This window comes from Hyperoodon ampullatus (genome assembly GCF_949752795.1).
Source record: "Hyperoodon ampullatus genome assembly, chromosome: 12".
Lineage (NCBI taxonomy): Eukaryota > Metazoa > Chordata > Mammalia > Artiodactyla > Ziphiidae > Hyperoodon > Hyperoodon ampullatus.
In genome coordinates, this window is record NC_136925.1 from 64,304,115 (window position 1) to 64,325,678 (window position 21,564).

A 21,564-nucleotide genomic window follows, 5' to 3' on the forward strand; every position below is an offset into this window, starting at 1 on the left:
AGAAGACGTGGCACATATATACAATGGAATATTACTCAGCCATAAAAAGAAACGAAATTGAGTTACTTGTGATGAGGTGGATGGACCTAGAGTCTGTCATACAGAGTGAAGTAAGTCAGAAAGAGAAAAACAAATACTGTATGCTAACACATATATAAGGAATCTTAAAAAAAAATGTTCTGATGAACCTAGGGGCAGGACAGGAATAAAGACACAGATGTAGAGACTGGACTTGAGGGCACGGGCAGGGGGAAGGGTAAGCTGGGACGAAGTAAGAGAGTAGCATGGACATATATACACTACCAAATGTAAAATAGATAGCTAGTGGGAAGCAGCCACATAGCACAGGGAGATCAGCTGGGTGCTTTGTGACAACCTAGAGGGGTGGGATAGGGAGGGTGGGAGGGAGACAGAAGAGGGAGGGGATAAGGAGATATACTTATGCATATAGCTGATTCACTTTGTTATACAGCAGAAACTAACACAACACTGTAAAGCAATTATACTCCAATAACGATGTTAAAAAAAAAAAGGGTGGGGGCGGGAGAAACCGCCCCCAAAGAAAGCCTGGCCAAACAGACCCTGCCATCGGTCTCCTGGGGGACCCGCAGGGGAGCGGCCGGCCAGGGTTGAGATCGCTGTCGCAGCGCCCCCTCGCGGCCTGGTTCCCGCAGTGCCCCGCGGACTCGGGGCTCCTGCAGTGTGTAGAGGCTGGCCGGGCGTCTGCGGGGCGGGGACTCGGGGACACGCAGGCGGGGCGGTCCCCAGTGGCCCCCTTCCGGCGCAGCTCACCGGCCTCTTTCCCGGAGTGTCGTGGCCGCCCATGGCCGAGGTGCTGGAGCCCGATTCCGGGGCAGCCGAGGGCTCGGAGGCCCTCGCGGAGACGCCGGGCTGGGAAGCCCTGGAGGACGCGGGTCCCCAGGTAGGCTCCACCCGCGGGCGCGAAGGGTGAGGGCCGGGGGGGTGGGCAGCGTGGGGCTGTACTCGAGGTGATCTTCAGTGCAGCCGGAGGGTCCCATAGGTTTAACTTAAAAGCACATTTTAAAAAATGGTCGGAGTCCCTAGCTCCATTTCTGCACAAACGGGAAGATGCGGTCGGTAAGCCGTAGTTACCCCCAGGTACTGGCTACATCTCAATTTCTTTTCTTTGCGGTTAAAAAAAAAAAAAAAAAAAATCGACCACGTCCCAAAACCTGCGATGGGACCCTCCGGGCGGGGGCGGAACAGTTGCTTGCTTTTAACCCGAATCGAGCCGACTCTCCCTACCCCTGCTTGTGGGGCAGAGGCCGCCTGCGTCTCTTAATCCAAAGATGGGAGCCGCGGGGGGAGGAGCCCTGCCCGGTGCTGGGAAGCCAGAACCTCCGGCCGGGCCCCAGGGGAGCGCAGCCCCTGGACTGGCCGTCCCAGGTGGACCCGAGATCAAGGTACCTGTACTGCTGCATCTCACGTTCTGCCTTCTTAGAATTGCTTCCCCAAATTCCCCCTGTTCCATCTTAGCCTGGAAGTTATGAGATCCGACACTACGGACCTGCGAAGTGGGTCAGCACTTCAGTTGAGTCTATGGACTGGGATTCGGCCATGCAGACTGGCTTCACAAGGCTGAACAGCTACATTCAAGGCAAAAACGAGAAAGGTGAAGGCAGTTTACCTTGTAATTATACACACTGTATTGTGGTTGAGTGCCCTGGCTTATTGAGTTTTCGCTGACTAAATAAATACCTTTTAGAATAGAAAAATAACCAGATCATCAAAGACTTAATGTTTGAAGAGCAGGACTCTGCTGAGGACCCGAGGCGTCTAGAGGAGGGTAGTACTGGGCAGTGCTTTTTAGCCTCTGTTCTCCTTGTTTGTGATTCTGCTGGATGAACTGGGCCTCTGTGTAACTAGCATTAAGGCCTTTTCATGGCTAATGCTTTTGAGATAATTTGGTAACTGGTAGGGTAAGAGACATTAGGAGGCAGGAAGGGTCAAAGAACACAAGATCCAGGGTGTCAAGATATATCTTCTGGGGCTTCCCTGGTGGCGCAGTGGTTGAGAGTCCGCCTGCCGATGCAGGGGATGCGGGTTCGTGCCCCGGTCCGGGAAGATCCCACATGCCGCGCGCGGAGCGGCTGGGCCCGTGAGCCATGGCCGCTGAGCATGCGCATCCGGAGCCTGTGCTCCGCAACGGGAGAGACCGCAACAGTGAGAGGCCCGCGTACCGCAAAAAAAAAAAAAAAAAAAAAAAAAGATATATCTTCTGGCTTGGTTCTCATGCTATTTATGTTGCAGCAGGTCACTTAGCCAATGGGACCTCTGTTTCCGAATTGTAAAAGTAAAGAATGAACTGGACTATGTGATCTCTCATTTCCCCTTCTATCCCTAAAACTATGGAATTTACTAATGAAAAATATTAATAATACAGAAAGTGTTGAATGTGGGCAGTGGATAATTGTCATAAATCAAGAAACTCAGGTCAAAAAATAAGTTTTTAAATGTAGTCATAAATACACTAAATCTGCTTTCACGGTCTCCTTTGCATTTAAATATATATTTTTTCTGGCACAGAGATGAAAATAAAGATGACAGCTCCAGTGACAAGCTACGTGGAGCCCGGTTCAGGTCCTTTTAGCGAGTCTACCGTTACCATTTCCCTGTATATCCCCTCTGAACAGCAATCTGATCCCCCCAGGCCTTCAGAGTCAAATGTCTTCATTGAAGACAGAGCTGAAATGACGGTGTTTGTACGGTAAGTGGTAGATAATTTATAGCCTTTCTGACTGTTGGTTTTACTTGCGGGCACTCATAGTTTAGCTCCTGTGCAGCTTAGCTCCTATGCTTTTCCCCCTTCCATAAAAACAGGTCTAATGCATTTTGTGGTGTTTTCCTAGTGACTTAGTTTTATATGTTACTAAGGGTCCTTTACAAGAAATAACTAATACATTTAATGAGAAGGCTGATGCACACCTTCCACAGATAAGACGCAATACAAATTACACACCGGACCTTCCCCCACAAAAGCAAAAGACTGTCCTTACCTGCCCTCTAGTTAAATTTGGAGAAAAATACCTTAAAACAATGCATGGTACCCTTCCTCTCAACTCGTAGTTTCTGATAGCCTCAAACTCTTCCCTTTGTTCCCCCAGCCCAAAGGATGGCAGCTGCTTCCCGCAGTGACTGCCTCTGTTGGTTGGTTTACTGGTTCCTTACTCTGACCTTACAGTGCCTGTCTCAGTAAAATGACTAATCAGCCTGCCAGCCTCCCCAGCAAGGACCGTCGTAGCCATCGGCAGCACGCTCAGCCCCTGAATCTGGCCCATTCGCCTCAGAAAGGGTCGTGATTCCGTTCCCTTCCTCCCCACTGTTACCTGCTCGGGCCCTCACCTTACAGGGACCGCAGCTAAGTCCTCTTTGCTACCCCAGTGCTCGGCACATGCCTGACACTCACCAGATACTCCGACGTTTTTCAGTCTCAGGTTCCACTTCAAGAGCCTCCCAGCTGTTCTCTCTGCCCACCAGTCTCCTCTCCCTGGCCCTCCACTCTGGAACCCCGATCGTTCTCACAACGACAGCAACAAAACCCCAACCTGTTACTGTGTTTAAAAATCTGTTGGCTTCCTCTTGCTTCCGCGTGACATTCAGACCGTTCAGGTACACATCACCTGCAACACGCGGCCCAACCTGTCTCCCTGACAACTCCCCCCACCTCCCGCCCCTCACCGAGTAGGCTGAGTTCCTCCACATCTCTGTACCTTTGACCTTAGGCAAGTTACTGAGACCTTCCTTGCCAAAAATCTCATCTGTAAAATGTGTCTAATCACAGTACCTACCTACTATCTCACAGGGTTGCCATGAAGATCAGATAATTTACCTAAAATACTTAGAACATGAGCATGATATTACTACATGCTTACTACATGTAGTATTACTACAATACTACTACTATTACGGCTCCAGCTCCCTCTTTCTTCTCTTCCTGGAGAGCCTACTTTCATCCTTCAGGACTTAGATCAATTGGTACCTGGTCTGTGATGCCTTCCTCAGTTTCTCCAGTCAGCCAGCCATTCGTGCTATGATTCTAAATTCTAATGACCTACTGATAGGCTGTAACTTCCTCAAGAATATAGCAACACGTTACTCTGCCCATATCTTTCGGCTCCTGGTGAGGCAGGTGTGTGTGGGGAGGCTCAGTATATGTCTGTGTCCTGAATAAAGCCGTGGACAGATCATCGTAGAACAACGTGTATTCAGAGGACAAAAGATGATTTCTAAGTAAGAGGCTCAAGACTTGATTTCAAGGAAGAAGTGGAATCTGAAACAGATTCCCTTTAGGCAGAACATTCCTTAAGGAAATAAATAATAAATTTAGGAGCAGAAATGTTTCCTAACACATGGTTCAGAATTATCATCATCAGTCAACATGATGGAAATTATAGAACAGTTTTATCAATTTATCTTCGACGTTTTATTTTATATACATGTGCATACACAGATTCCTCTACTTACTCAACTGGGATTTAAAAGGTACTGCATGCCAGGAATGACTAGGTGCCTGGTAGACATTGTTGAACAGAACAGGCCTGGTTCGTACCCTCGAGACCTTACATCTTATTTGAAGAATGGTAGGAATGATCTTTTCCACTGGCACATTGACAATAAACTTTATGCTAAAGAAGGCATTTTAGGAATGTTTTTGTGCCTGTTTTTCCTATTCTCAGCCTTCAAATTCATCATGTTTACATTCCAGCAACTCAGCTAGGTCGGTGTGCTGTCATGATTTAATCTCAGGGTATTTTTGTTTATATACTTTAAAATCTACACTTAAATTTCTATTTTCCCACTTTTTATGCAAATCTTTTGACTGTCTTTTCATCCCCATCCTCTTAGCAACCTCCTAACTGGCCCCTTCTCTCCAATCTAGTTCCCATCTCTCTGCCTATATTCTTACCCAGATCTAATCAAGTTACTTTTCTGCTTTTCCAACATGCATTGGAATAATCTCAAAAGGCCTTAGGATGATGTACAAGGTTCCTCCTTCCAGCTCTGACTCACCTTTCTTTTTTTTTTTTTAATTAATGAATTAATTAATTTTTGGCTGGGTTGGGTCTTCATTGCTGCACGTGGGCTCTCTCTAGTTGAGGCGAGCGGGGGCTACTCTTCGTTGTGGTGCGCGGGCTTCTCATTGCGGTGGCTTCTCTTGTTGCGGAGCACGGGCTCTAGGCACGCAGGCTCAGTAGTTGTGGCATGTGGGCTCTAGAACGCAGGCTCAGTAGTTGTGGCGCATGGGCTTAGTTGCTTCGCGGCATGTGGGATCTTCCCGGACCAGGGCTCGAACCCATGTCTCCTGCCTTGGCAGGTGGATTCTCAATCATTGCGCCACCAGGGAAGTCCTGACTCACTTTTCTGACCTCATTTTATGCCTCATTATGAAGTTGCTTTGTATTTCTGGACTTTTGTTCTTTTCTTATCCCTCCCCTTTCTCTGCCCAGCAAAATTATCCTCCATTCCAGGCCCCACTCAGAGACACACCTTGCCCCAATGTAATCATATCCTCAGTGTTCCCAAGCACTTTGAGTCTGTCTCTGTTAAAGCTTTTCTCAGACTGTATAGAGCTACCAAAATGTCCACCTCTTCCATATAGAGTCAAAACTTATGCTCATCTGTAATACAGTGCCTGCCCTTTTTCTAAGGAGAAAAAGAAAGGGAAAATGTTCCATGGAAAATGGAAAGACTGAAAGGGAGCCTGCTAAGGGGGATTCATTGTGGTTCTCTGACCAGGAGCATCAGCAGTACAGGAGACTGTTGGAAATGCAGGCTCTTGGGCCCCAGCCCAGACCTCCTGAACCTGCGTTTTCCCAGGTGACTCGCATGCACGTTAGAGCTTCAGAAGCACAGAGTTAGAGCACAAGATGGCATAACTTCCAAATCTGCCCAACAGCTGGGATGTATTGCCTCCTCCTGGGTGCCCTCAGTGCATGTGAGGTCACACAGAGCCTGGGAACCAGAGGAAGGGAACAGTCAGTTCAGCTGCCAAGAGGGAGGGGCTTTGAAACCACACTCCATCCAGGTTTCCTTGTATCAGCTCCCACTTTTCTTCTTAGACTGACCTTCACATCAGTATTAAAATCATTTATGGTCATTTACTTTCTCCTTTATAGGTCTTTCGATGGATTCTCTAGTGCCCAAAAGAATCAAGAACAACTCTTGACATTAGCAAGCATTTTGAGGGAAGAAGGAAAAGTTTTCGATGAAAAGGTTTACTACACCGCAGGCTACAACAGTCCTTTCAAATTGCTTGATAGAAAAAATGAAGTGTGGTTGATTCAGAAAAAAGAACCCTCCAAAGAAAGGGAATGAGAAAATGAGAGGAAGGTCCATTGCCAGGGGCAAAACTTCTGTTTAACATAGACGTCAGCATTACCCATAAGCAAAATGTGTCTAGTATCTCTACCTGAGAGTACTACTATGAATTGAGCTTATTTCCACTGTGCCTTTTTAATGCTTGAAGCTTTAGATACACGGATAACAGGGGACAGTATTCTATAAACATGTAAATCGATCTTTATTTCTATGAGGCTCCAGGGAAACGTCATGTTACTTCCGCCTTCTTCACTGTATCACAATCATGTTGCCTTATTTCTACTTTGGATTTGTGTCAGTTGGATGTTACCTCCTTCAGATATTATCAATAAAAATGTTAACGTTTATCCTGTGTGGAACTACAAGGACGTCAAGCCTAGAGAACTCAAGTTCAGTTGGAAACAGAAATCAAAGTGTCTTTTGCAGCTGCCACTGTTACTTTTTCTGTTGAGCCCTCTTTCCTATCTGCCCGCTGCTCCCCGCACGAGAAAAGCTCTCACAATACTCAAAAGTGTTGCTAATATTCCGTGACAAAAAATAAATGTATGAAGTTAGGGACTTCCTATTTTATTTTGATACTCAAGAGAGGCATGTTTTTTCTGAAGTAATGTATACAAACGTAGACTTTTAAAATTCACTTGAGGGGCTTCCCTGGTGGCTCAGTGGTTGAGAATCCTCCTGCCAATGCAGGGGACACGGGTTCGGGCCCTGGTCCGGGAAGATCCCACATGCCACAGAGCAACTGAGCTCGTGAGCCACAACTACTGAGCCCGCGTGCCACAACTACTGAAGCCCTTGTGCCTAGATCCCGTGCTCCACAACAAGGAAAGCCACCACATTGAGAGACCCGCGCACCACAACTAACAGTAGCCCGCGCTCTCTGCAACTAGAGAAAGCCCATGCCCAGCAACGAAGACCCAACACAGCCAAAAATAAGTAAATAAATAAATTAAAGAAAAAAATACACTTGAATCTTTAAAGTATTTTATGCAGTATTTTTATATACTGAATCAGTATATAAAAATGATTCAGTATTCAAAGAGGGGTTTGCTGCAAAAATCAAAGAGGTTGAAATTTGGACCTAATTGTATTGGAACACGCTTGTCCTGGAGAAGAGCATCAGTCGGATATCTGAAAGCCTGTCATGGGAAGGTCATAGCTTTACTGGGGGCTTCTAGTGGAGGATGGCTGTAGGCACGAAGGAGAAAAACAGCTTCGAGCTCAGTGACTTCCCAACAGGTAAAGCTGCCCACGAATGACATTACTTCCCGTTCCCATCACTGTGTGTGTTCAAGCAGGCACGTTATCACTTATGTGGCAGATGTGGGTATCCAGTGGATGAAAGGGTGGGGCCAGATGATGCTCAAGGTCCCTGCAGCCCCAACATTATATGGTATCTCTTAAAATTAATCTCCCTAACCTGGGTACATTAGACCAACGTACCTACGGTTAATGGTTTCCATAGCTAACATTTATGGATTGCCTTCTAGGTGTAGCTTTCTAAGCATTTCACCTGAATTCCCACAGTCGACCCTCAGAACAACCCTGTGTGCCACCTTGTGTCAGCTCCATTTCACAGATGAGGACATTGAGGCACAGAGATGTAAGGTAACTTGCCCCCAGCTGGAGCTGTAAGGGCAGAGGCCAATTCCATCCCAGGCAGTCGGACTCCTGGGTCCAGACCGTTAACCACGGCGCCCACTGGCAGTCAGTGTTCTAGAGTGCAGCTTTCTCAGGCCATCAGTGGGCTAGGACTGTGTTGAGGGGTCCTTCCTGCATGTCATGCATGCATAATCAATATGATTATGACCTCAGAGATACCTTTTAGATTATAATTTTTGATACAAAACAAGCTAGGTTTCCGGTTTTGAAATTATTATATAGATATAATTTTTTAAGTCTTAGGCAATTATTTTCCAAAGGTATTTGCTTGCATTGATTATTTTTTTATTCTTTGCATTTTTGTGTTTGCCAAAAAGAAATTAAATTTCTTTCTTAGCTCATTTACGAAAACCAACTGTGGGTCACCTTCTAGCCCTCCTACTGATGAAAGTCCACAGTACTCGCCTCTACTGGTATGAGGTAAATATTTATATATTTAATCCATAGTCCTATAAAAATAGACATCTCTTATGCAGTAACTTCCATTTTATATGAGAAGAGCATATGTCTGATTGCCAAGATTTAGTTGTAATCTGAAACATGTTCCATAAAAAAGCGATTTTGTACTATTCAGTCCAAGGTATCCCATTTTCCCCTCCTGGTCCATAAATCATAAACTAAAACATTTTTCAGCCCTCAATTAATCCAGACCAGAGAGTATTTCTCACAGCAATGAATCAGTTATTTTAATTACGTGGCTGGCACTGACTACAAAATATCCCTCAACATTTCTATTGAGATTTTTCTTCTCTTATCAATAGGAAATTCATGTCTAGATTCCTTTCCGAGGCAAAACCATCCACCTTTCCTATTGGTCTAATTCATGCTCCATCCATTAGGCCTTCTCCCATCTTCAGGCTCTCCCTCCCAACATGCTCCAATCACTCTGCTTACCAACAGGCTCTGATTTGGCCTGATCCTCCCCGCTCCCCAGAATAAAATCCTAATTCCCCCTAGACCCTTACATAGGACAATAATTCCCATTTCTCCCTTGCCTTGATTATCCAGTTTCTCTGGAAAGAGTTGTCCAGAGGCTTCCTTGGAGCTCTAGGTTGTGAGAAAGTAACTCAGGGACCATGACAGGGATTTAAGGTGGGCAACACCCCTCCACCACCACCACTGTGCTTCCCACAGACCCATCCACGTTAGTCTACGTGTATGTCAATTTTTCATGTTTTTAAAAGCCTGAAAATAATTCTTTAAACTGAGTGCATTCATCCATTCTCTTCTAGTCATCACTTAACCCTCTAAAAATCTTGCTTTTCCTCCTCAACATTTCACTGGAATGCCATTTATTTTCATTCATTCTTCAAGAAGCATTATGGAGTCCCTCCTGGGTCGCAGGCTCTGCACACTATTCCAGGGGCTGGGCTATGATGACAGGCAGAAATGCCCCCATCAGTGGCTGTACCCGTCAGACCCAACCACGTCTTCCACTCTCCCACTCAGTCCACCTTCCAGCTGAGGATACAACAGTGAGCAGGACAGGCAGGGCCCCTGTCCTTGTGGAGGAGTGTACGTTCTGGAGAGCGAGAGAGTGCAAATACCAATGGGGCAGTGGGATAGGGTGTGGCTGGGCGGAGTGCAGTGGCTGTCACGTGGGCGGGCAGGCCAGGCCTCCCTGAGGAAGAGACACATGAGATCTGAAGGAGAAGGAGCCACTCAGATGACAGCCTGGGGGCGGGGGAAGCCTTTTGAGCAGAGGTGACGTGTCAAAGGGAGAAGCCCCCTTCAGTATCCAGAACAAAGCTGCACATACTGCTTGCTGAGCAGGGAGCGCTGTGCTTGCAGGGCACAGTCTCTCTGGACAAAGAAAACGTTGACTTGTACGGAGTTTCTGGAAGTGCAGAGTTCAAGGGTTAGCGGACTTTCGGAATCACTTAGGAGCTGACTGAGCTTTAGTTGTGGAGGTGCGGTTACCAGAGCAGGGTCGCCGCTGCTGAGCGTGATTTAGGAGCCTGGTTCAGAGGCGAGGTTACTGAAGCGAAGCTGTCATCAGTCACTTCTGGTACTTATTTCTGATTGTGGCCAAAGAATGGGCATATCTCTTCTGGGATTTGGGGTCATGGCCGGCAAGCACGGGGTGGAGGCGTGCCACTCAGATCCACCTTCATTAAAGGACCGCTGCCCAGCTGTGAGGGGTGTGGTTAGGCGATGTCTCCAGCTGTGACTTCCTTCAGGATCCACTGCAGATTTCAAGATAAGGACACACTATTTTCATGGGGTCACCTAGCCTACAATGGAGCGGGGCAGGAGGAGCTGATGGCATGCTTTTTTACTGGCATCTTTCAGCCAAAGACTGAGCAAGCTGGTGGTACAAAGACCTAGCCATTTCTGTCCAACTCGGGACCCTTCCTATAAACAGTCTTTGCTCCAGAGCTCCCTGGCGGGCTTGTAGAAAGTGTCAGATCTGTGTTGCAAGTCTGACAGCTCCCCTGCCCAATCTTGTTTTTCCTTTTTCCTTTCATTGGTATGACATCACCATACATCTTTTGTACTCCCAACCCTGTCTCAGCATCGAACTGGCACAGCTGGTATCAGTGTGGCCCCAAGATTGTGGGCAGTAAGACAGCATTCTGGGGACTGGGTCATGCACTGCCTGGCTGGTTATGTGTTCCCCATCCCTATGGACAGGCCGTACATACACAGCTCATGGCACGAGGCTGTCTAGTTATTTATCTCTTAAATGGAACAGCTTACTGGTGAAAAGGAATGCAGTGACTGGTGAATGATTCAGGAGCTTCAAAAATTAGGAGTGGGGGGCTTCCCTGGTGGCGCAGTGGTTGAGAATCTGCCTGCCAATGCAGGGGACACGGGTTCGAGCCCTGGTCTGGGAAGATCCCACATGCTGCAGAGCAACTAGCCCCATGAGCCACAATTACTGAGCCTGCGCGTTTGGAGCCTGTGCTCCACAACAAGAGAGACGCCCACGCACCTCGATGAGGAGTGGCCCCCGCTTGCCGCAACTAGAGAAAGCCCTCGCACAGAAACGAAGAGCCAACACAGCCATAAATAAATAAATAAATAAATAAATAAATAATTTTTTTTTAAAAAAGGCAAAATTCCTTTAAAAAAAAAATTAGGAGTGGGGTGGATAATGAGTACAAGGACAATAGACTTGAATGGTTGTTACTGAGCTGGATTGTTGTCCTGCAGGTGGATAATGAAAAGTTGAGGTCAGTTAACAAAGAGTGTAAAACTACATGTGAGGGCCAGAGCCTCTTTCATAGCTTGCTAAGAAGTCCTCACCTCATGCAGAAGGCCAGCATAAGGACTGGATGGTAAAAGGAATAACCACCAACGGATGTTCAACCAAGCCCGATCTGCCGTGTCAAGGTCAGGACCAAACCTGGAACATGAAATGGGGACATCTGGTGGGTGCCCCCAACAGTTTTGACTCCCTAGAAGTTTCTGAACACTCTGGGCCTGTGGAAGAGGCCCACCCTTCCCCCCATTAAGAGCTAGAACTACCCTCTCTCCCTCCTCCTGCCCTAATATGAGGAAAGACAATATAGAGGTCTTTCCCCCACAAGGCAACAGGTGCCTCTAGGAGCTGTCCCCACCCCATCTCCCGACTATCAGGCATTTATCCAAGGTTAAGTCACAGCATAACCTGGCAGAGGCCAGGCTGGGCCTGAGGAAGGAAGAGATGGACGATGTGCAAAGGTTGCCGCATAGCCTAGCCAGCGTGTACTGGCAGGGGCCAGGAGAGTACCCTGGGGACTAGGTTCTGAAGGTGCTCAGTCAAAGGTGCCAGGACACAAGACTGGATAAAGGAAGCTTATTGACTTGGGGATATTGCTCTGGATACAGGAGTTAACACCATGAGTAGAACTCCAGGGGACACAGCAAACTCACTGCTTTAGGGATGCACCTAGTAGCCTGAAAAAGTGATAGAAATGTTGAAATGCCTGAACTGATGGAAGAGGTAATAGAGGAAGGACTGAAAAGGCTCACGGAAGGGGCATGCTGGAATGCGTATATCATAGGCGGCAACAAGGCCCATCGGAGGATTTTTGTCATAGTCTGTTTGGGCTGCTATAACAGAATACCATAGACTGAGTGGCTTAAACAAGAGAGATGTATTTCTCACAGTTCGGAAGGCTGGGAATTCCAAGATCAAGGTGCTGGTCAAATCAGTGCCTGGTGAGGGCCCACTTTCTGGCTTGTAAATAGCCATCTTCTTCCTGTATCCTCACGTGATGGAGAGGGAAGGGAAGCTCTGGTCTCTTTCTCTTCTCATAAGGACACTAATCCTACCTTGGGGACTCCACTCTCATGACCTCACCTAAACCTAATTATCTCCCAAAGGCCCATCTCCAAATACCATCACCTTGGGTGCTAGGGCTTCAACATATAAATTTGGGGTGGGCAAACTTCAGTCCATAGACATTGTGTTCCACGAGAAGGCCCAGAGGAGCCATCATTTACCAAGGCCAGTAGGAACGCACTGGGGAGAGAGGTGTGAGCCTCACCAAGGACTCTGTGGAGGATCTCCTCTGCAGGCTGGGCTGGCTGGAAAGGCTGGGGTGGAACTTGGCTTGCTGAGAGCAATGTGGGTGATGACGAGACCTTGCAGAGTCCAGGTGGCAGTGCTAACCACAAAAGTAAGGGTGTGTAAATTAAACACCAAAGTCAAAATGGCAGCCAAGGGGGCCTGACCTGTGAAGACTTACGGAGGTAGTTAATAGAACATGGCATTCCTAGGGGCAAAATAGAGAGGGTAACCAATAAGAGTAATTCTTTATATATAATCAAAAGAGATCAAGGATGGATAAGCAGGGGGCTGAGATCACCTCCCCCCAAAAAAAAACCTCCAAAAAACCCCCACAAAACTGTGATCCCTTGCCTAGTTTCCAGACTCAAAACCCACTGACTGGGCCCTTAGGGGAATGGTCACTGCAATAGTTCAGTGTACACAGTAATGATTCCCCTAGTATTTTTCCAAAAGGTCCTATGGCCATTTACTCAGGTGGCTACACATTGGAGAAAGAAAAATATCCAGATACACTGGGATTCAGACTGACATTTGATACGCAGAAACTCAAAGTATCATCATAGTTCCCCTTCCCATTTTAAAGTGGGAGCATGTGGACGTTAGAAAATAAATGGAGTACTAGTCAAAGTTTGGCTTATAGTGGGTCCACTGGGTCTGCAAACCCCCATTATTTCTCCAATCCCTGGATATATAATTAAGATTGACGTACTTGGCGGGTAGGATAAACCCACACTGATTCCTCGACCTGTGAAGTAAGAGTGTAAGTCTCTAAACCCCCTTTCCCTCAACCAGGGCGGTACGTAAAACCGGTACTCCCTTGAGCAATGCTCTTAAAACTCCCCAGATGAACATCCATTTCTGGCCATGATGGTGAAACAGGAGCCAGACGTGGAAAGTCCATAGCACATCACTGTGATCTCTGAGAGAAGGGGAAGAAAGGGAAGTCCAGTGAGTGTTCAAGCTTATGGCTTGGGGGTATAGTTTTCAGGCAGCAAAGGAGGAAGGGGGGAGGAAGCCAAACAGAGGCCAGTGGTCTGACTGAGTTGAGGAGACAGGGACCAGTGTTATGGGACGCCAAGGTGGCTAGGACTTGTTGGGCCGAATAAAGGAGAGGAGGAACACACACACACAGAGAGCTCTGTAGATCCGCAGCGAGTCCCTCTGAGTCTTGGCTGAGCACTAATCTGTGAAGGTGTAAGAAGAAACTATCCCTGCCAAGAAATGAACAACTGGAAAGCAGTAGAACAGATGAGTCACAGATCACATTTGGGGCTGGGAATAGCGCTTTTGTTCCCACTAGCAAGAGTGGAAATAACTCATAATGCATGGGGCATCAGGTAGAGTTTTCAAGAGGGTATGGTGTTTGTAGTAAGGTTAAATTGTCTCTAAACCAAAGGCTTCTCTGGAGCTCCCCCAACAAAGCTTAAAAGACTTGAAAGGATCAAACTAATTCCAAAAGACTTTGCTGTGCACCAGAATAAAGCCTAATGCTGTTTAAAGGAACAGTAAGATCTGTCAACAAGCAACCTAACATTCACAGTTCCCACCATCCAATAGAAAAATTACTAGAAAAATATGCAAAGAAACAGAAAAATATGACCCATAATTAGAGGGGAATCAATCACTCACTAAAAACAGATCCAGAAGTAGTAGATATGAAGGAATCAGCCACTTGGACCATGTGATCTGGCAGACCCTAGGGTACTGGAGGGTGTCAGTGGTGAAAAAAAATTGCAGTGTGGAATTTATAAGACCCAGTGGGAGAATCACAATGCAGGTCCCTGGGGTCCTGAAGCAGGGCTGTGCTAAGTGCAGGAGAGAACCGCATGCTTTCTGAAAAGCAGCTTCGGGAGTGCTACTGGCCCTGGTAGAGACGGACCCATGAGACACCAAGTGATGATACATCCAGAGCTGCCATCTTAGCTGGGCCCTGTCAGAACCACCAGGTCCTAAGGTCTGTGGGACCTTAGGCGGTTCCAGCGTGAGATGGAAACAATACCTCGAGGAGCAGTCATGAGCAGGAGTGGAGCACGTGAGCAAGCGACATGAGCAGGTGGCCCAGATCCCCACGTCATTACGGCTGCCCCCACGTTGCTCCCTCCCTATGGCTGTTGGGACCTGTAAGATAGGCTGAAGGGTGGGGGCAGGCAGGGACTTGAGCTTGCTTTTTGGTCAGTGGGTCGACTTACTATGTGGGCCCGAGCTGGAGATGGACAGCAGTTGCATCACACACCCATTCAGGGTGACGTTGAAAGAAAGCTTCGAGAAAAAAATCTTCTGCAAAAAAAAAATAAGGGCAGAATTTTTGGTGATGGACCTGGTCACTCACTTCGTGAGAGAGAAGAGTTAAAATATATATGGAATCTTGGCAGTGGCCAATGGCTTGTCCAACTGGTCAGGAGTTTGAAAAGAAAAAGAATGGGGATTGAGACAAGGTCTGCGGGTAGAGGCATATGGTTAGACATCTGGGAACAGGCGCAGAACCTGAAAAACCATATCATATGTTAAGGCCCACTAGAAAGTACCCACTGGAAGAGGCACTAAACAACCAGGTAGACAAAATGACTTTGCCCGTTGGTATTAGCTCTTGTTGGTGCCCACCCCAGGGCTGGTACAATGGGCACACAAATATAGTGGCCGTGGTGGCAAAGATGGAGGCTATGCATGAACCTCCAAAAATACAGACTCCCACTTACCAAAGCCAACCTAGATACTGCTGAATCTGAATGTCCAAACCTGCCAGCAATACATACCAATGCTGAGACCCCTGGTAAGGCTGTCGGAAGCCTGACTTGTCATTTGATACCAAGTTGAGTATATTAGACTCATTCGTTCCTGGCAGGGCCAGCAATTCATTGGCACGAGGGTTAACACCTATTCTGGGTATGCAGCTTTCTTTCCTGCTCACAGGGCCTTGCCCAGCACCACAGTCTAGAAACTTACAAAGTCTCTGATCCGCTGGCGTGGATTTACAGAATGTGTGATCTACACATCATAGCATCCAATCAGGGAGAGTTAGCTCATGGCCGCAGGGTCCACTGGTTCTCTGACATACTGCACCACCTAGAAGCTGCTGGCCTGAGAGCATATTGGAATGACTTGCTTTAGTGCCTGGTTGGAGGCAATACCCTGCCAGGATGGGGCGCCATCTTCCCAAACACAGTACACTTATAAATCAGAGAACCTATATGGTGCTGTGTCTATAATAGGAAGGACACGTGGACCTGGGAACCAAGGGGTAGAAGGAGGAGTGACCTCACTTATCATCAGTCACTCCCAATGAACCACTAGGGATGTAGGACTTTCCACCCCACAACTCTGGGCTCTGCAGAGCCAGAGGCCCTTGTTCTCAGAGGTGTACACTCCCCATTGGCAACACAGCAAGGGTTCCATTGAACTTCAACCTACTGTTGCCAGCTGGGCACTCTGGTCTCTTTGTTTCCAGGGACCGGCAGGCAAGAAGAGTCACCATCTTGTCAGGGGTAACTGGCCCTGAACTCTAGGCAAGCTTACAGTTGCATGAGGTGGGGAACTAGAGGGCCCACTTGGGGCACCCTTTGTACTCCTTCCCCAATTGTCTATCCACAGGCAACTACAGCCACCCTGGCTCCCAGGATTCAGAACACTCTGGAATGAGGGCTTGGTTCACACCATCGGGAAAGCCCCAAGCCCAACAGAGGTGACAGTTGAGGGTGAAAGGAATTTAGAGTGGAGGTGGGGGATGATGAGTACCACTTGTGTCCTGGAGACTATGTGCTGGAAGGTTCTGTAGTTGGTCCTATCAAATTCTTCTTTTTAAATCTCTCCTCAGGAAGAGAGGTCCACCAGAGCCCTGGAGGAGCTGGTCTCCACATGCTTACAGGGAACTGGATCCAAACAGTGCAAGTGGTGGAGTGTGGCAGGCATGGAGATGTGCCATTATATCCCCCCTCAAGAAAAGACTTGCCATCCAGCTGCAAGAACTGTGCTTGGTTGACAGCCTCCAACTATTGGCTTCAAAAGGTCCACCTTAGCTTTCAAGCTGAGGCCACGCTATTTCTCAAGGCAGGCAGGATAAGTGGCCAGTGATATCACTAAGCTGTAGAAATTGAGGGCACACTTTTCTCAGGGTGGCCTCTTGCAAAAGACCAAGCAAGACACTGATAAAGGACCTAGCTGACTGATCAGTACTGCAGGGTGCTAGCTCTACCTGTCCCATTCTCTTTCCTCCCTTTTCCTTTCAAATGTGTTACAGTGTCTACTTCCTAAGGAACCTAAACCAGCATAGAAATACAGGTACCTTTCAATAGTTAGAATAACGTCTCTAAGTCCAGAAGTAGCATCTATCAGGGCACAGCAAGAAGAATGAGGCGAACCTTTTCAGTGAGGGGAATAGTGGCAGATCTTAAAGGCCTTGCAGGCCACAGCTAGAAGTTGGAAGCCTATTCCAATTGTAGCATCTAGTCTTTGGAACGTTTCAAGCAGGGGAGTGCTTGAATTGTTTTTCAAAGCAGATTTTGTAAGGTGAATTGAGGGTGGTTGAAGGTGCATGACAAAGGGAAGAAGACCAGTTGGGAGGCTTCTGCAGCAGTCTGGTCAAGAGATAATAGTTTGGACCTGAGAGGTGGCAGTGGAACTGGTGAGAAGTGATTGGATTTGTGATATATTTTGGCAAAACGGTTGACATGACTTGCTTCTGGTTTAGATGTGGGGTGAAAAGAGAGGCCATAAGGATGAGCCTAGACTTGGGGCCTGAGCCACTGTGTGAATGGTAACGCCCATTGATAAAGGCTTGGATATATTTAAGTTTAAAACACCTCTAAATGCAGATTCTGAGTAGGCAACTGATATACTGGAGCTCATGGACGAAGTCAGGACAGGAGACACTCAGGAGTGACGGGTATATATTACATAAATGTAACGCTATGGGATTAGACGCAGTTACCAAGGGAGAGAGTGGCTTGAGAAAAGGCTAAGACCCAAGGCAGGTCACATCATTCCCCTTCTTAAAGACCTTCATTGTTTCCCAGTACTACAAACATAACCCAAATTACATAGGATGACATCCCAGGCCCTCTACATTCTTGCCTGAGATGACCTTTCCAGTCTCATGTCCCACTTTGTTTTTCTAGAGACTTCCTATTTTAGCTCCTTGGTTTCCTCTAAACACTTTGCTTCTGTGCCTCTGCTCATGCTATCCCCTCCGTCTGGAGTGTCTTTCGTTTGCCAGCTTCCCCTGTTCGGCAAAATCCTCCTCGTTCGTACACTCTTAGCTCAGGTTCACCATAGCCAACCCCTCTCTTACCTTCCTCTGAGAACAGTACCACTCAACTGCAAAGCAGGTGACAAATGACTTACCCAGTGGGTCTGGAGGTAGACAGCCTGAGGCTGATGCAGTGACTCTGGCTGTCATCAATGGACCAGGCTCCTTTCTCCTCCGCCTTCCACAACATGTGGCTTCTTCCGTCCTTACTGGTGCCTCAAAGGTTGCAAGAGTACTGTTCCTCCTCCAGCCTCCCACCCATTCTAGGGATAAAAGGAGGAAGGGGATGGCATCTACATAAGGAACACAACTCTCTTGGAAACTCCTAGACTGTTGCCAGTCTCACTGGCCAAAACCATGCCACATGGCCCGTTGGATTGTGGGAGCTGGTGGGGTGGGCGGTACACTAGTATGTTACTTGGTGCATTGCTAGTCTCTTGCCGAAGACCAAGCGAGACAGTGGTAAAGGACCTAGCTGTTTCTGTCCACCACAGGACTCCTTAGGTAAGTGATCTTTTCCCCAGAGCTCCCCATTGCACTGGCTGACTGACCAGGTGTTCTGTTGGTAAAGGGGAACTCACACCGTGCGGGAGGGCGCGCAGCAACGTCTGCCCAGGGTTCTTCCTTTTCGTCTACTCTGACAGTTCACTGTATGTCTTCTTCACCAGGCTGGAAGCACCTTAATGATCTCTCATCCACATTTTTCTATCTTGGAACTCTCTCTTCCTTACCTAGCACATGAGAAGTATTTAATAAAGGGATTTTTTTTCAAGGCTGAACAAGTGACTACAGATTGCTCTAGTTCTCGTTCTGTGAATGAAGGCTGGCCTGTGTGGAAGGCAGTTTAGGGCAGCTCACTGAAAGAAACTATGTTATAGTAACTGAAGAGCTTATTACAGAACCTCAAGAATCGGGTCCATGTTTTATTCGAAAGACCCTCCTTCCCCCTACCCGCCCAACCATATCCTAATGTCTGCGAAATTATCCTATTGTACCCATTTCATGATGGCATCCCAGCAATATAAACAATTGTTCAAATTCAGTTTATGTGCTGAAAACACATTAATGCAGAAAACGAATCCTGTGTTTCCCCTGTCCTCCTTGGGACACCCACCCCAGAGCTGGGCGTGGTGTTGGTGGATGGGAAATAAGATGGAGAAACAGAAATGCCTCCTTTTCTTTCCTTGTCCTTGTGATTCCCCAAACAAATACGCTCTCATCCCCACAGGAGAAGCAATGGTTTCAATCAACATTTTTCAGAAATAGGAGGGCAGAAATCAGATGAAAGTTGAGGAGGCTGCTTCCAACTGACAGACCAAATGGTCATTTGTTTCTCTCCCAACTCTTAGAAAAACAAGGTGGAAATAGCTTAGCCCTGGGGCTTTGAACTCTCGGGGTATAGGGAAGAGTCAATAAGTCTGTCCTCACTGAGTTTTTAAATATATACGGGGCATTAACAGTATCGAGCCCCACAAAGTAGCAAAGCTGAAGATGCCGTGTGTTGCCGGGGTAAGTCTAGATCCTTGTCTCCCTATATTTCAACCATGCTGTGAGAAGTTCTCGCATCTCTCTACACATCACATCACCTGAACTCTCAGTCGATACCTTCCTGGGATTTTTATTCAAAAGTCCATAGGACACCTTTTAGAGTTGCTTTTCCCTAGGTCCTTTTGGACGGCACCACCCACAGTGTCTATGATGGTCTATTTCCTCTCTGTTGGGTCCCCACTTCCCACAGGCACCTTCTGGTCATCACTGCCGTTGTTTGTATCCAGCGAAGCACTCAGCAGTTCTGTAACCAGAAGACCTAGCTCACCATTCAAAAATGCATGTACAAACAGCAAGAACAAAAAAGGTTCAAATGTTTACTTTACAATTGTTTTATTCAAAGCAAATTAAAAAACTTAATATATTTTTCCTTTAAAAATGGGGATTTTAAAAAAACTTTATAATTAGTTTTGAGGGTGCTTATCTTACCTTCAACATAAATGATTTATATATTAAATTTGTTTTCTGATATCCACGTACATTCTCATCCTTTTTAGGTAGCTGTGAAAAGATTTCATATTCAAAAGCCAATGCCACTTTTCTAAAATTTAGGAGAAAAGATTCTTGCGCCCAATGTAGCAGACGCTTGCTCCAAGTGGTAGAAAGTCCTTTTGCTCTTGGCCAAATGTCAGGTCTTGATTTCTGGTTGTGTGAAAAGACGTGTTTTGTTTTCTTCAGAGGATGGAAGGAGTCTCAATTCTTCAGGTTTGTTTTTATCTCAAAGATGTGTCTAAAATGGGTACCTAATGTTTTATTGTATAAACCTTATGATGATTGGGCCTGTGCAGTCCAACTTTTAGATGATATTTTCATACCGAGAAAGATGATAATTGGCAGCTGCATTGTATTTAGGCTAATAATCTCAGTACTCTCATCTTAAGTCCTTCTGATGAAGAAGACAAGACTGATTTTATTTAACCAACAAATATAGGAGTCTATGTACATGGCAGTTGGAAGTGGTCACAAGAATATCACATAAAAATAAATACTTTACACACTTTTCTTCCATGTCTAAAAGTGTTAAAATTCTAACCGGAGAAGATTAGAAGGTAATTAGTGAACTCAATTATTTGTAAAAAATATAAAAACACACAAACCAAATGATGCAAAAAATCTTTTTAATCTAAAAATTCATTTCCCAGGGCTAATTAAGAGCCAAGGCCTGCCAATTTTTATCAGTTTATTTGACCAAAAAGAGCTATTCAGCATTTTCTTCAAAGTAAGATAATATATAATAGATTTTGATAAACCTTTCTAAGTGAGGACACGATACGGCAGGCAGTTCAAGGAAAAATAGCATTAACTTTTTCTTTGGTGTAGCCAAAAGGATATCCAAAAGTTAGCAAATGTTGACGTTTCAAGTGATAAGAAATTGCCAAATGGAAGTTCAAACTCTGGTTAAAAAAAAAAAAAAAGTTGTAAAAGGAAAGGCTCCACCCACAGTTCTGTAGTGCAAGTTTTAAAATTTAATTCTGAAAAATAATTTTATTTAATAAGCAGGAAACAAATTCCAGCAGTGTATCACTTACTCCTCTCTCCTTTCTCATCTGTTACCCTCTCTGTATGTGCCACTGTCATTTCAGCTCTCCAAGGAGGTCTCAGCTGCTGCTCAAGGACGAAAGTCATTAAAAAATTACCCACATTTCTACAAACCAGGCTAGAAGTTGTGTGTCTGTGGCTGCACAGCAGCAGACTCTGAGTTACAGCGTTGCCATGTCCATGTATCTGTCATTTTTACAAAAAAGAAACAAAGCCTTTTTTCCCCAGAAAAAAGTACCTGAACCAATGCGTCACTTAGCCCCTTACCAACTTTTTGGGGTAACCACTACATGGCTCCCCTTGAAAGCACACCTGTGCACATCCCCACCCGTTCTGTGCGCTCAGAACCAGCCAATCTACCCCCTTTCTCAGAAGTAATGGTCCTCTCCCTTCTTCTGGAACTCACTAATTTCCATAAACGTAATACTTTTAAAGCAGTTACCACCTTGCTCAGAAGGCTCCATTACTCTACCTAGCTTAACGCTGTCTCTCCTATTTCTGTACATGCTGTTTGTGTTTTTTTTTTAACATAAAAAGTGTTCCAAATGCACACACATACACATCCCTGCACACACCCAGCATTTAGAGAAAAAAAAAAAAAATCTTCCCCAGGAAGCACTTTTAGAAGTTAAGCTTCTACTTGCTTTTAAGCCACAGGGCAAGTGCCAAGTGAGTCTAAATAGCCCTCCCTTTCCGCTGCGGGGCCGGCCGTGCCGGGTCCACAGCGCAGATGCTG

General features: G+C 46.4%; 1 protein-coding gene across 1 annotated transcript; it reads left to right on the forward strand.

Annotated features, from left to right (window-relative positions):
* Positions 1–799: 799 nt before the first annotated feature.
* On the forward strand, positions 800–6,894 carry HEBP2 (heme binding protein 2). The gene is made up of 4 exons (XM_079716871.1): positions 800–922; positions 1,498–1,633; positions 2,548–2,728; positions 6,138–6,894. The coding sequence occupies exons 1-4, from the start codon at positions 824–826 to the stop codon at positions 6,334–6,336; spliced, it is 615 nt and encodes a 204-aa protein (XP_079572997.1). The 5' UTR covers positions 800–823; the 3' UTR covers positions 6,337–6,894.
* Positions 6,895–21,564: the final 14,670 nt, after the last annotated feature.